The 15693-nt window shown below is 43.7% G+C and overlaps 1 protein-coding gene across 1 annotated transcript in view; it reads left to right on the top strand.

Annotated features, from left to right (window-relative positions):
- The window catches only part of ttc28 (tetratricopeptide repeat domain 28), a 166687-nt gene that overhangs the window by 124106 nt on the left and 26888 nt on the right, over positions 1 to 15693 (top strand). Inside the window, exon 6 of the mRNA XM_022754123.1 lies at positions 6398 to 6905. Coding sequence (XP_022609844.1) covers positions 6398 to 6905 — 508 coding nt within the window. The remainder of the gene's footprint in view (positions 1 to 6397; positions 6906 to 15693) is intronic.

Genomic DNA, 15693 nt, shown 5'->3' with positions numbered 1-15693 from the left:
TGCTTCCAACAGGTAGCTCGTTTTGGATCAGTGCAGTCATTTTTGATCACATTCAGCAGTGTGACTTTAACTGCCTGTAACCACTATTAGTGTTACTCTAGACAGCATCCCTCTCTGCTTTGACCCTAGCTTGAGGCCTTGCAAAAAGGGTGAACCTTGATGTTTACCTCAAACCTCCCCTGGAATGACTTTCAAACACCACTGTGATTTCCCCTTCTGTCACCACAAGGTCTCTCAAGAATTGATTCCCTGCACCAGCAGGCATCACACAGCTATGCCCATGGAGATTTGACTTTAGCACAGAAATAAACAGCAGCCCCATGCAGCCCTTCAAGGCTTTGCTCTGATTTAGAGTACATTAAGATTCATTCACAGTGCCCTGCTTCCCCTGTGTGCCACCTCTTCAATTTCCTCTTCAACCAGACTTTAGATTCATGTGTTTATATCAGAAGGCAGGAGGGCTGTTTTTCCATTTGAACAATGCTGACATCCTGTCACAAGGGACAGGCGCTGGGACTGAGGTAGAGGCTGTGGGGGCTGGAAAGGTGGAGCCAAGCTCCAGCTCAGTTACCGTGGCGCCCTCCCTCTCTTTTCCTCACTTAACATTAGGCCACTTCTGTAAACCTGGTTTTGTCTAGCACTGACAGAGAGAGGGAGCTTGAAATATCAAAACCCCACACCACTTGAAGGGAGCAGTCAAATTTTCCACCAACACCAATAGAGACTGTCAGATCCAATTTTACTCTGTGCCTCTTGTGTTTCTTCCTCTCGGCAGCCTGTTTGCCACCAGTTCGCACAGTATAGCCCCAAACACACAAGCACATACTGCTGGAGCACAGATGCCCCAGTGTAAATGCACAAAAACATGCAAATGCAAAAAGGTCTGGGATACATTTGGTATATTTGTGTATTACTTTGTGTCTCTGTGTAAGGATGTGTGAGTGGATATATACTGGGTCTCTGGAGTAACCACAAATGATCCACCATTTGCCTGGCACCACTGCACAGACTACCCACAGCTCAGACACAGAAAATGTTTTTTTTCACCAGCAAAAGCCTTGCCTGCACCGTGGCTCATCTGTCTCATTAGTTCACTTCATGTGATGCTGCATGGGTGTTTTGTGTGTCTGCATGCCTGTTTTCTGAGTGTACAGTATGTGTAGATGTGTGAGTGTGTGACCGTCTGAGCAGCAGACAGTCTGACAGACAGCGTAGGAGCTGTCACGAGTGCCCTTACCCGTAGCTTGACCTTTAGTGACAATCAATCCTGTGTGAACGTGTCCTGTGAAGGCTAAAGGAATTATCAAGCTACAGGCCCTCTGGCGTCATTTATCTACAAGCTGGAGGTCGCACAGGTCATGGAAAAACAAGTGGCTCCAGTGGTATCTCATCACTGTTAATAGATCAGATTAGCTCTGATGATTGATTAATGAAATTTGTTAACGGCCAGGTAACCAATGGTATCTGTGTTTGTTTTCTTCTGAAACAAATAAAAACAGCCTTTTTCATAAGTGGCCTTTCCAAAATAAGGTAAGGTTGAGGACACAGTCTGTTTTGCATTGATTTGTGATTCTGGAAACAACAGAGTTACAAGTTTCATGAATATTATTTCAAAACTTGGAAAGGTAAAAAGAAGGGGGCCTGTAATTTGGCTCCAGACGAACCAAAGTTAAATCTAACTTGGCCTGTGCCGCGCTTATCAGCCACAGTGGACTACTGAATCCTTCTGTGTGTGTGTGTGTGTGTGTGTGTGTGTGTTTGTGCAGGAGTGTGTTCATGTATGCTCGTGAGTGTGCGTGTATGAAAGAGAGCAATCAGGCACAGCTGTACCTGCACTCGCTTGGCAGAGCACAGCATTTGCCTGCTCAAAAAACAGAAGGTTTTGATATGGCGGAGAGGCAGTCATTTGGCCGATCTAATGGTGGCTCCCATAGGATCCATATCTGTGTGCAAACACCGAGCCAGAAAAGAGGATGGAGTATACACTCATAAAACCAGCTGAATATTTTATCATATTCATCCCCGCCCCCAGCCTCCACACACTGACATCACCAGCATGCCTCCTCTACGCTCCCCCACATACATGTTTTTTTGCACATGCACACATGGACAAGAACATGCGCCTTTAGAAAGCATCATTCAGGCTTCTTTGAGAGCATCTCTCGCTGGTCCGCTGCGTCTCTGAGTTTATTGCAGTTGAGATGTTTCCTTTTTTGTCAAAATGCATCTCTGCAGGTGAATCCAGATCTAAAGACATTCTCGCCCTGGGGATGTCTCCAGCGTTCTCTTCTCTCATCCTTCAAACACAGTCTCTCCCGTAGCCTTTTATCTGCCCCCCTCCCTCCTCCCGCTCCCCCCGCACCCCACGCCCAGCTCCCTCCAGTGTGCGGTTCTGTTCCCTGCCAGCCAGCTCCTGTTGCTGCCTGAGCCCAGCTCGTTAAGGGAAACACTGGTGCATGGTCCTCTTCACCTTCCCTCTGCACCGCCTTTTAATTAGACAGCTGTTTTTTGTGTGTGCAATGGAATACATCGGTGTGTGTGTGTGTGTGTGTGTGTGTGTGTAGTGTTTGTATGGAGGGCTGGAGTGTTTTCAGTCACATGAGTCATCTTTTTGAAGTGATTGATATCACAGTGGCTTGTTTGTTTCTCTGATGTTCAACCCAGGCATCACATAGCAGTGTACACTCAATAAACACTCTGTGGACACACAAATTGTATTTTATCTGTGTAGGTGTTTCTTAGTGCTGAAACAGTTGATTATAATTTCCTCTCTTGTCTCAATTATAATATGTTAAAGTGAATTTATGGAATATTTGGGTTTTTAACCATCGTAATTAAGGTATTACATATATAAATGTGACATTATACATTTCTTTATTCTAGTCGATGCAGTCAGTGCATGTGTCTGCATTGCATCCAAGCAATGTGTTTTCCAGGCTAAAAGCCTAACATCTGTATTAGTACAGTGGAAGACAGGGTTATTCCCACCTCTGTTATAATAGAATCAAACCTGTTGTTCATCCCCTCTTGTCAAGAGGGAGTGACTCCTCTCCTCTTCCATACAATCCCATTAACAGCACTTTACTGAAGTAGTGGCCGCCCTGCAGGACATGCAGTTTGGACAGAGGGCAAACTGTGGGCTCTTTAACACCTTACACATTCCAGCCTTTTTCTCTCTCTCTCATGCTCACCTGTCTAGTATTGCTCTCTTTCTCTCTCAACTCCAATAATGTCATTGAATATACTGGATGTGTTGATTTTTCTTGAACAATCTCACTTCAGTTTTCCTAGGATGGGCAGAGAATGAGTTTGCTTATGTATAACATGAAAATTAAATCTTCCTAAGATTTACTTACTCTTACTATCATTGGTAGTAGCAAGTTGTAAGTAAACTTGCCTATATCTTCGTTTGCCTTTTTCTGTCCAATCAGACACTGTACACCAGTGTTTATTAATAGCAGTAGTCTCTTCTATGAGATCTGGTTGGCCATAATCCAACTGTTTACATCTCCATGACAACCATACTTGTCCCATAAGCTCTGCCAGTTTGTGATGATAGCCTCAGTTGTTTGGAGTATATCAGAGCTTATAGGTCCAAAGTGAAATAAGGAGGATTTTCAAAGGCATATTCACACAGCTGCAAGGCGAGACATAACCACATAGCTCAACGCAGCAGTGAAGTGGTGGGCAGCACGCTGCTGTTCAAGGGAAAGAAATAAAACACACACCAGGGGCTCAGAGTCACAATACTCACATACCACCAAGCCCAGCCATCAAGAGCAGCTCTGCTGCCTGACATAAGGGGCTAATTATGCTAAGTACAATACATTACCTCTAGCATGCGCTATGAAAGCAGCCATTTCTCTAATGTGCTGCAGAATATAAACATACTTAGTGGAGGAGGCTGATAGAGGAGAATCGGCAAGAAACCCTAAACCACTGTCCTTGTCAGAGGAAAGAAATGGAATAATGTTGTTGGAGCCAAGCATTTCTGATTAACATGTCATCTCAGCCCTCCCCTGCTTGCCTCCCTTATCCTTTTCTCCTCTTTCCTAGGCAGAACTAGTTTACCTTTCATTAGGAGACCCTTGGTGTAAAATGTGTTTGCTGATTAGAGCCAGCAGTTTATCAACAGTTTATAAAGGACGGCGTTAGGATTAATCAAATCAGCACACATCCGGAGAAGGGCTGGACTCTGTAAACACAATCAGATCTGACTCTGTAGACGGAATGAGCGAAGTGGGGGAGAGAGAGTAAGAACAGCGAGTGAGGAAAGATAAGTGCAGAAAAGAAATGGAATCAAATTAGAATGAAGTCAATTTGGCAGAAATTATGTATTTCGGGCAATTATTTCTCTCCCAGACAGAATGTTATTTTGCGATACTGCTGGGGAGTCAAAATGAGCAGCGGTGAGAGAGGGCTGCAGTCAGAAGTGAGAGAGATATGGTCCCAGTGTCTGTCCCTGAGCCAAACACAGTGCATCCTCTATAACTGGCAAGGCTGGCTCCTCATTATCTACCTATCTTGGCTTCCATCTGTGGAGAAAATGCAGCGTTGCAGTCTCACTTTAGAGGGACACTGATCACAAGAGCAACTCATCTCAGCTGGAGAAAGATTGCGCTCCCCCTTTTCGCTTTCTCTCCCCATGTCTCCCACTGCACTCCGTTCAAGACAGACAGGGATGAGGAATCCTCTCTGTTTTCTGCTCAGAAAAGTGGAAGTTTGAGTCGGGGAGATGGAGCAAAGCTTCAAAAGGCACATGTAATTGAGCAGCCCTAGATAGGCTATCTGGGAACATGAAACAGCAACAGTTGTGACGGAGGGTAATTGCCTCCCTGGGCCCGTATAATGCCTTGTCGAGTCTTTAAACTTGAGCAAATTGCTGGAAGTCCTTATGTCAGCAGGTAATTGGTTCCAGGCATCAGCAGCTATGTGAAATGAAGGAAAGATAGGTTGGTGAGGTGTATGTGTGCATTTAGAAAAAGAATGTATGAGAGATTCAAAGAAAAGTGTTTGTCTTTAAAAGCGTCTGTGGGAGCGTTCTGTTGTATTGATTTTTTTTTGTTCTCAACAACGTGCTTTGCTTTTCATTTATTCAGAGGGCTCGATACTTTCATTATGTGGCGCTAGAGCAAAGTAAAAATATCTGCTCTCTGTGGGCGCATTTCTTCAAATTACATCTTGATGTATTTGTGGAATGATATCTATGTAAATTTCCAGACGGTGCAGCTCTAAAACCGAATGCAAGTGTCAGTGGACACTTTTTTGTTTTGCAACATATGGCTATGAAAACTACTTTCATGAACACCTTGCAGCGGAAACCATATCGAGCCGTTCGTCTCTTTGCTGTAGCTGACTTTTGACTTGACCCCCAAGATGACCCAGGTCATCCCTGCTGCTGAGGCCCCAAGCTACACGAGATGGGCAGCACTGTGGCCTTCACTGTCAGGGTGTCTGTCCTCTCTTCTGGCCTGCATCCAACCCCCCCCCCCCCCCCCCCCCCCCCCCCCGCCCTTCTGCTGGAGGATTTGGCAGAGTGGCGACCTCAGGAAGGAGATGCTTTATTAGCTGGCCCTGCATGATTAATTGAACATCTGTTCACACAAAGACAGCTGACCCCAATTCCCAGCTGTTTACCCTCTGTATAAACAGTTAATAAGCCTGCAGTGAATGTGTCACATAGGAGGTCATGACTGCATTTTGTGAAACCTCTCCATTTCAGTGCGAAACCTCTCCTTTTGCAGTTTGAGACGTTGCGCTCTGTAGTTCTATTTTCACAGGTGGAGACAGCTTGAGAATATGGAAGGTAGAGCAGATGAGAATACACAGAATATTGTTCTCTATGTTTTAAGCTTGAGGGGTCTTACCTGCAGTCAGTCAGTTAGTCAGTCTGCCTGCCTGTTGGCCCCCCACAGCTCCGGTGTGAAGCTAAAAACCCCTCTCCTCCCCCTCCTGATTAGCGGTGTCTTTGTTCCGTTGGTGGTGGCACGCCACGAAGCGTGATTGCAGTGGGCAAACTGATGGCTTTAAAGCAAGCCTGCTGCTGCGTTGATCTGCATCAGACTTTACCCCCCTCCTTACTTAGCAAAGACAGAATCAAATCAGGTTTTGTTTGTTGTTTGGTCTCTGAGCTGTAAGCCTCCTAAGAGATTTGGGAATTCAGATTTTTTTTTTTTTCCAATTTTTTTTTTTTTCCATTTTCTGTACAGTACTTCTGGCTAAAGGGACGTTTAAGTGTGGGTGGGAAATCTCTGATGCAAAGGCAACAGAATTACTCACTGTTGATGGAATGTGGGTATAATTAATGGGAGAATTTGAGTTTTTTTTTTTTTTCTTTTTAATACCTTGCTGTTTTCTTACTTGCTGTCTATTTTTCTCTCTGTCTCTCTATTCATAGGCTGCTTCAATGGCACTGAGCAGCTTGGGCCATGTATATACAGCCATAGGGGACTATCCAAACGCCCTAGCCAGCCACAAGCAGTGCGTCCTGCTGGCCAAGCAGTCCAAGGATCAGCTGTCTGAGGCTCGCGAGCTGGGAAACATGGGGGCCGTCTACATCGCCATGGGAGACTTTGACAATGCTGTCCAGTGCCATGAGCAGCACCTAGGAATTGCCAAGGCCCTGGAAAATAAACGAGAAGAAGCTCGGGCCTATAGTAACCTGGGCAGTGCCTACCACTACCACCGTAACTTTGACAAGGCCATGTCCTACCACACTCACGTTCTGGAGCTTGCCCAAGAGTTGGAGGAAAAGTCCATCGAGATGAGAGCCTACGCAGGACTGGGTCATGCTGCCCGCTGCATGCAGGACTTGGAGAGGGCCAAGCAGTACCATGAACAGCAGCTGTCTATAGCTGAGGGTTTGAAGGACAGGGCCGCAGAGGGAAGGGCCTCCTCCAATCTGGGTATGTATGCAAAATAGAAAAGACAGGTTCGCTGTTTTAAGTGATAATAACTTGGACATCAACAGGTTCCATATGTTCCTGATAGATTATCTGGTCTCTATAGTAAAATTTAGCATACTGTATGCTGTATAATAATATATAACTATCATTATCTCAAATTTGAGGAAATGATAACTATTAGTTGTTTGTAGATTTTAATCCAGAATATGTTTTACTATGGTAGGAAATAATGTAATATTGTTGGATTATGAGGAGAGTGTGTTTCAGAACAAAAACAGAAAACACACAGAGTGTGTTAGAGTGGGTGTGTTGCTTCAGTTGCCAGTCAGGGGAAATCGAAGAAGTCGAGTTTGAGTAATTCGTCCATGAGTTTCTCAGACACCAAGACACTGCACAGCGGTTTATGATTTTATCATCTATCTCAAAAATAAAGAGATAAACTGTAGGATTATGCTGTCCATAATACTCAGTAATCTACCAGGAATGTGCACTCGTATTCATTAGATCTATGGATGTGTCGCTTTGCGTAGTGGCAAACACGCACACACGCCCCTGTCTGGCTGGAGGCCTCTATTGTTGGTCTGAATGTGGCCTCGGTGTGCTAGTTGAATGCTATCAGTCAATACTGTCTCTGTTTAAGTGTGAGTATTGATCACTGGAGTGAATCTCAGAAGGACACATGGTTGATTTTAAATATTTGTGTTCTCTGCACATTTAATTAGTGAGATCACCTAAAATACTGTAATCCCTCCTACACGGATCTGGGTGTCATCTCTCCAACTCAGACGGAAATCCACTCATAGCATACACGGTATGTAGTGGATGTACAGTATGTTTTCCTTTGAGATTCCTCTTTGACCCTTGTGGTTTAGGACAATATGAAGGTTAGTGTCCAGGAGCACATATGATAAATCTATTTCTTAGCACATCCTCAGAGATAAGGAAACACCTGGCAGTTAGACAGTAAGAAATCTTGCGTACTGGAAGTAGGTGAACTCATTGTTTGCTTCAAAGTGGGATTTGTTTTATTTTAGCGACAATGGATTTAGCATGCTACAATAAAACAGAAGAAGGGAGGTGAGATGAGACAATGAGACTGAATATCTCGATTTAATAACGGTGCTCTATGTGTGTTCTTAGGTTGATTATGCTCCAAATGTATTCTTGCTTAACCTCTCATTGTTTTGGGGATGTGGTATAAAAGCTTCCATTTCCTGCAAGTGTTTCCACTGTGCTGCTGCTGGCTGCATTCTTTTGTTTGTCTTCATTTAAATGAGCTGTTTACTTATTGTTATTTTCATAGATATTTATGGTTAGTAAGACCTTAGTGTTTTGTTACTTTTAAGCAGAGGCCAGCAGTATATTACTGTATTATCACTATTTTATGTAAAGTTGTTTTTAGATACAGTAGTTAGGGGTTGCATAATGTCCTACAGTGAACAGTGCCCAGTACATTATCCAAGCATAAGGTAGTGGAGTGCAGGGATTCAGCATGGGACCCAGGGAAGAAGAAGGAGCACGTTAGAGCCAGCAGTCATTCGTGAGCCCAGGAAGGTATGTACGGTGATGGAATGTCAGCACGTAACGCTCACAGTCAGAGAGTAAATAAACCCCCATAAAAATGTATAATTCTTCACAGGATATGTCTCCACATTAATCTGCTCAGCTCTCACCTTCACACTGACTTGGACTTAATCAGATCATGAGATGAGAAGTGGTGTGAAGATAAATAAAAGAAACGAGATGGGAGAGATTAAATATACAACCAGGTCTCTTGATTGAAACTTAAAATGTAATTATTACAGCCAAACCCTACTAAAATGAAATTAATACCAATGTAACCTTGTGGTGCCTGCTAATGTAACGATAAAAGGAACCTTGGGGAAAAAGGTGTCCCTGGATATTCAAGACCCCATGAGATATATGGTATGGCCAATTCTCCTGTATTTAGTCCAGCGGTTATAACCTACGCTGGATGACTTATGACAGCCATCAAGATGGCAGTAAACCTGACTCTAATGGACAACTAAGAGGCATAATAGTTCCTCCCAGATGAATTATTCTTTAACCTAATGTGTAAAAGTGTGCAGGCAGAGAGTGGGGTTAATCAGCCAAACATAAATCGAAGTCGTCCTTTGACCAGCCTAATGGTCGCTCATCCTGTGTTGCTCTCAGCTCCAACACACACCTGATTTTTAGAAAAGTGAGTTGGCAACTGGTTGTCATAAATTAGTGAGAACATTTTATGATGATACAGTACATGAGAGCTTTATGTGGAGTGGTCACTACACTGTGTGTGAGGCAGCAAATTTATTTCTATCTGCAGAATGCTTGCCATCACGGCGGCAAAAGCGCTTTTATTCATTATCAGTTGCAGCGTTACAGTTTTCCCGTCCATGACAGAGTAAAGATAGCGTGTAGTTGATGCAGTGTCAAAGACCTCCAGCTGGTGACAGAGCAGGAACTCGATGAGTGGGTGGTATCGATGGAGCCTGTTGCTCCATGGAGACGGTCTGGACAATCTGGCCCATCATGTGGATGCAGTAACTCCTGACACCCAGGCGGGGCTCGCTGCCTATCTCAGCGCCGCCTGCTCTGTTGGTACTTCTTGTCTGTTTTCTTTCTCTCCTCTTTTCTCTCACTTTTTGACGCCTCCCTCTCTCACTCTCTCCATCTACTCCCCTCACCCCTACTGATTGTAATCTGCAGCTGTCAAGCTCCCAGTAATTGAAACTGACTTGATGAATCGCTTAATTACCTTTAATAGCTGATTCAAGAGGAGCTGAATAATGAAGATAACAGAGAATGAAGTGGAGGTTGTGAAGCATCAGTCTGTAATTGCCCCATTGTTGTTGTTGTTGTTGTTGTTGTTGTTTTTGTTTGCGGCAGTGGGGCGCGCGTTGTTATTCCGTCATCAACACCCGCAAGGCCGCCTAGCACAAGAAGATATGGGCTAAAACTAACAGGATGTTGTTTCAGACATCAAAAAATGCTGCCTTTACACTGCACACAAAGAGGGGAAGAATGATCGAGCAGCAGATTAACGAGCAGCGATGAAAGCAAAAAACCACTGGGCGAGAGATAGGAAGAAGAAGTTGCAGAAACAGGAAAGAACAAACTTTTATTATGCCCTCTCAGCTTGTTGTTAATGTTGTGTGTAGTGTGGGTGGAGCAGCAGCTGACATGGCTGTGAGGTACAGTTGTATAGAGATCACCATGCTTTAATATCTAACCATGATGCCCAGCGGTAACAGCAGCCCTGGCACAGCACACTCTGACCTATAAAGGATATGAAAATGTTGCATTCCAGCCCCATTTATTATTCATTAATTGGCTAACTTACCCCCTAGTCAGCAATATTTAATATCTGAGAGAGGACTGAAGCAGTAGGTTCCCATGTAGTTCACATTTCTGTTATTCATGAAACAGAATCTAAATTGTATTATTTTCCCTTGCATTTCACTTCAAAGAGACTTTAAATAAGTTTGTTTGGAAGCATTTGTGTTTTATCCTTTTAGTCTTTCTTGTGCTCACGTTTTGCTCGATTCACACCTCCTCGTTTTGACCATGTGTCTCAAAGAAGTCACTCGAATTGTCGGCTCCATCAGTTGTAAGTGCTGGAGGTAGAAGTCCTAATTAAGCATTTTCTTTTTCCTCCTCGCTTCTTTTTATCCAGCATCCCTAGGGAAGGCTTTCTTGCTGATGTTCACAGAAATAAAGCAACAGAAAGAGGAAAACAACAGGAAGAAGAGAGTTCACAAAACAACGCAGAATCAAGACAATATGCACTGCGATGCTCTGTATTCACATCTCATCACTGGTCTTTAAAAAAAATAAATACATGTCATAACTTCTGCCTTGAATTAGTTTCAGACCTTTTATGATAAGCCCCTTTTCGCAATTACAGCTTTTTCCATCCACAGGTCATGTGGGAATGAGCACTGGAATCTACATTCCAGAAAATCAGATGAGAAAATCTGCTTTGTCCAGACATCTGTATACCACGTTTTATTACATGTCTGACAGTAACAATGTCACGTCAGGGGATTAAGCTTAATGATTTGTGTTTTTAATCGGCTATATTTGTTGTCAGTGATGCTGAAATACAGTAACACCCCTAATCCTGAGCCTGAGCCTGAGAGCATCTGATCATGAGAGGAATTATGTTCAAATAGCCTTTTAAGTGAATGGCATATAAACAGGCAGGATAATCAGATAATTAGCAGATATGAATAATAACCACTATCATGACACGATTTAACCACTGGCGCATTATTGTCATCACTATAACAACAACATTGACAGCACTTTTTCAATACTGTTTTCAGACTGCCCAGAGCAGGAGCAAACTAAAGACAGGGACCAGACTTGCCTGGGGCCGTGATGCATAGAGATTATTCAGTTTTGTACCTAAGCCTTTGGGAGCGGCAGCGAGTGTAGATATATTATTAGTCTGACCAGGAAAGGGAGCAGGAGAGTGCTGAATTTACGGAGGAATTTAGCGAGCCTAATGGCCCAGACAGGATGAATGAAGGAACGCTGTAAGGAGGAAGACAGAGGAAGAGCCTAGCAAATACAGAAAACGTGCATTTATCTGAGATCGGTGACATCTTTAACTGTCCGTTAATGACTGGGTAAATAAACCTTGAGTAAATATTTGCAGGCCTGCAAAAGAGATAGAGCGGGCACAGGGAACAATAGTTGGAAAAGAGGTGAAGTGGTGGTGGGATTATTTGGATGCCCCTCTTACTAGAGAGATTTTTGCTGGCTAGCCGATCTTTGCAGCCTGGCCCCAAATTTCTGTTTGTTGGAAAAGCAGCAGAAGCTCCCTGCCTCCCCCAGCACGGCCCCCTTCAATCTCCTGACAGAGGACCATGCCAGAAACTGGACGAGAGGCCCTGCAAAACATGCTCCTCTGGTCATTGTGCTTACACTGACGTTTCGCTCACTGTATACAGTTATTATTCTCCTCACTGCAGGACTATTAAGTGAAACAAAAGAGCTGTAGCATTCTACTGCGTTAAGCAACTGTGTCCTTTTTTCTGCACATCTGCAAATTCAGCATGAAACGTAATCTGTTCCTAAACGGAGAGGCGATTGTGCCGTGCAAAAGAAAAAAAAAAGGAAAAAGAAAAAGTTGAGTGGAGACATTGAACATTGTTGGTTGAAGTGGTAGGAGGGATCAGATGTCATGCGTGTGGACAGTACAGCAACAGTTGGTTTAGTGAGCTGAAGGAGGAGGGGCGAGGGGGTCAGCTGGAGCAGAGAGGAAAGCTGCTCAGCTGGTGCTGCAGGAGGACAAGTGCAGCACTCTTGCCTGTGTGTGTTTCTGCTGGAGGAACACCCACTCAGCATTTGTCCCTCTATCCATACTCTGTGCTTCTTTTTCTTCTTTTTCTTTTTTTTTTTTTTTTTTTTTTTTTTTTTTTTTTTTTTTTAATCTCCCTTCTTCCTGTCTCTCTGTCAGTCAGACTGTAGGGGATGTCTATGTCTGCGAGTAAGGATTTGTTACCTTAAACCCAGACCCCCCCAGCTCCGCCCCTTCCCTGCTCCTGCAGACCCCAGGAGGATCTAGTGTCTGCCTCAGCTCACTGCTTCCCCCAACAGATCTTTAACAGACACTATTATATATTGTACCAACATACAGTAAAGACACTTTGCATATAATAATGGAGTCTTTCAACTTCCATTCACTAAAACATCATAATATAGTGTGATACAGTATTGATCTCTCAGTCAGACACATTGTATCCATTATTAATAACCCACAACTCATTCCTTTCAGCAAAGGTTGGTGCAAGCAGTTTTGTAAGTACTTGTGACAGTAACAGCATTATCTAGAAATTATGAAAGGTATTCAGAGGCACTGAACTACTGCTCTGTTAGGATACGGTGTTGTGTAAATACTGTCAAACCTCTTTGGAATTTCCCTCAGAGATTGACACTCTCCATTTTGATATTTTACACACATCAATCTCCTTCAGTAGAGACTCGAATTAGCATCAAAATGTCCACAATCCCCACAATTCCAGCATCCTGCTCTGGTTTTTAACTTCTCAAACGTGAATGCAAATTATAATGTTGACCTCATTCTAAAATATAAATGAGGAACACACCCAACTCATTATCTCGGGCTCACGCTGGTCATCTCTACTCTATTTCTAGTATCACTCCAGCCCAGTGGCAGCAGCGCCATTGTTGGTAAAATCCTCTTAGCTGACTGTAGGCAGCAGCGCTCTGGAGCTCCATAGCTCCTGGAAGAATGACACAGTGATTTACTCAGAACACGACACCATCCCTCAAAGTCATCACTGCAGCATATCCCTCTATGTACAGCCAGCTGTGTAATGAAAAGTGACAACACATTGCCATGATTGCCATGCTTTTAATGTCTTTTGTTATGGGGGGATGGATAGGGCTCTGGATGGATAGGGCCCTGTGTAAAAGGATCTGAATGATGTGGGGTGTGCTTTCTCCTGGTTTTTCACTGTCTTGGTCTCAAGCTGTGTGCAAAAGAATAGAATAATTGAGCCATATTATTTAATAGATTTTGGCAAAGTGCATTTAGTGTGCACCACAGACTTACAGTGTTGTTTAAGATAGAGGTTAAATTGAATCCCAAGACTGAGACTTTGTTGAGGTCAGTTTGATTTGAACAAAATGCCATAATGGGCCCTCCAGCTTGACCCCGCACCCCCGCCCCCTCACTAACTCCTACTTTTTGTGTTCCAGCAGTATTTACCGACATGTTTGGTATGGTCTTATTTACTATCCTGCTGGATACTATTCCCAGAGGGTTCCATAATCCTCTTACCAGATGGGTGGGGGCACAGAAAATATTTTCTTGCCTCAAGTGTGCCTCCAGGCATAGCCTAAGGCTTATGGCAATTTTGGCTGCAGTTTCCAAACCCAACCTCAAACCTAGCCATATATCCCAGCCTCTGTCCTGGCTGTCTCCCCTGCCCCTCTGCCGAGCACCAGATCCATTTTTAGCCTGCAGCATGGAACATGTTTGCTAGTAATACATCAGTGGGCATTATATCTTCAGTAAGATCAGCCTCCGTTGGGGAAAGCATAACCTTGGGAGTGACTTTGTGGCGAGAGCTGTCATTGCTCCTCCAACTAGTCTTGCTGTGAATCTTAACATGCTTCCACTCCCGAGGAAAGACTCCACAGGAAAGGCAGAGCTAAGAGGTTTGTCCAGAAAACTTCTGTGCCAGTAGAACCTTAAAACCCAAAAACCTCATCGTCTTCGCCTCATTCATTTATTTTGGCTTGAGAAAATAACACTTTTACTCTATTTGTGCTGTACATAGTCCAAAGAACCACATGGAAGTTGCACATGTCACAATCTAAATTCTTCCTGCATTATTTGGCGTGACTGCGTCTGTCTGTGCTCTACTCTGTGATGCTCCCAGAATACCAATTCCTTAGGGCAATGACCTGATGAATACAAGGTCAGTTCATGTTGTATCACTTTAACCTGAGGCCGCAAGCGAGCAAACAAACAACAAATCGGGTTTGATTTGTCAATAATTCTCAGCTACATGCTGAGTCATGATCTGAATTAAGTAGGCAGAGGATCTTTGATGATGTTTTCTCAGAAAAAATCCATCAATCGGTCTGCAGAAAAAAGTGTTGGGTTTCTTTTCAGCGTTTGATTTTCAGACACTCAGTTCAGGCTGGTTTAGTTTGAAGCTAATCCCCTCATTTAGACTTGATGTAGAGTGAAATATTGGTGTTGCACATTTCATGGGTCTCTTGGATCATATGAATTTCATCCATGTCCATCAACCTAGAAAAGTATGTATGTATGTTATCCTGCCTGGTGATGTGTCAAACCAATATGCAGCACAGTGGCTAATAGTGTAGATACACCAAAGCTTTTTTTTTTCCATTCTCATTGGCATGATGTGCTGCTTTTAATTGCTCCAACATTCGAATGTATATCCACATCACTGTATTACATCTGCAGTCGTTTGAGCCGTCTGTTTAGTTTCAGTCCCACTGTTTATGTAGCTTGTGTTCAGGCCCACGATGTGGCAGGTTTCGGATGAAATAAATGGGAAAACACACATGGCGGTAACTAATCCCGGCGGCACCATCACATACTCACCACAAGCCACAGAGCCCCTCTCCGTCACTGGTTCCCACCCACTCTGGCTCCAGAACCATTTCCATCCCTGGTGTCCCATCACTGGCTGCACCCCAGTCCTAGTAGCCTATTAGTCTCTGTGCTGATGCAGCAAAGCAATGATGGCCGGGCTGTATGGTGGATGAAGAAATGCAGCCAGTTACTCAGTCTCCACCCACCAGCCTGCAGCCATCCTCTCTCACTGAGCTTTAATATTATTGGTGCAATTATTATCATTGAAAGCTGGGTGACAATACTAAAAGAGAGACCTAGAGATTAGTAATGAATTTCAGAGGGAAGGAGGAGCGATGTTGCGATCTTGGTAGATATGCTGTGATGTGTCTTTACTCTCTGCTGTTTATTTGTCAGTGTGTATGAGTATGTGGGTGTGGGTGCACATTTGTTTGGACGTTGTGTCTATGTATGTGCGTGTGAGGTGTTTGCCAGATGGCTGCCTGGCTGTGGGGTATAGCTATTATTTTTCAGATGATGGTATTTTATCAGAGATAATACGCTCAATGCACTGGGTTCTCCATTATTTATTGTTTCTCCACACTTATCTCATTTTTCTGAGGTTGTTTGCTGAGCTTTCCATCAGCACTTCACAGTCTCCCCCACTTTTACTTCCTCTGTCTTTCTTTCTTGTTCTCTCAT

The sequence above is a fragment of the Seriola dumerili genome, unplaced genomic scaffold, assembly GCF_002260705.1.
Source record: "Seriola dumerili isolate Sdu_G_001 unplaced genomic scaffold, Sdu_1.0 BDQW01000017.1, whole genome shotgun sequence".
Classification (NCBI taxonomy): Eukaryota; Metazoa; Chordata; class Actinopteri; order Carangiformes; family Carangidae; genus Seriola; species Seriola dumerili.
This window is presented reverse-complemented; position numbering and strand designations above follow the sequence as displayed.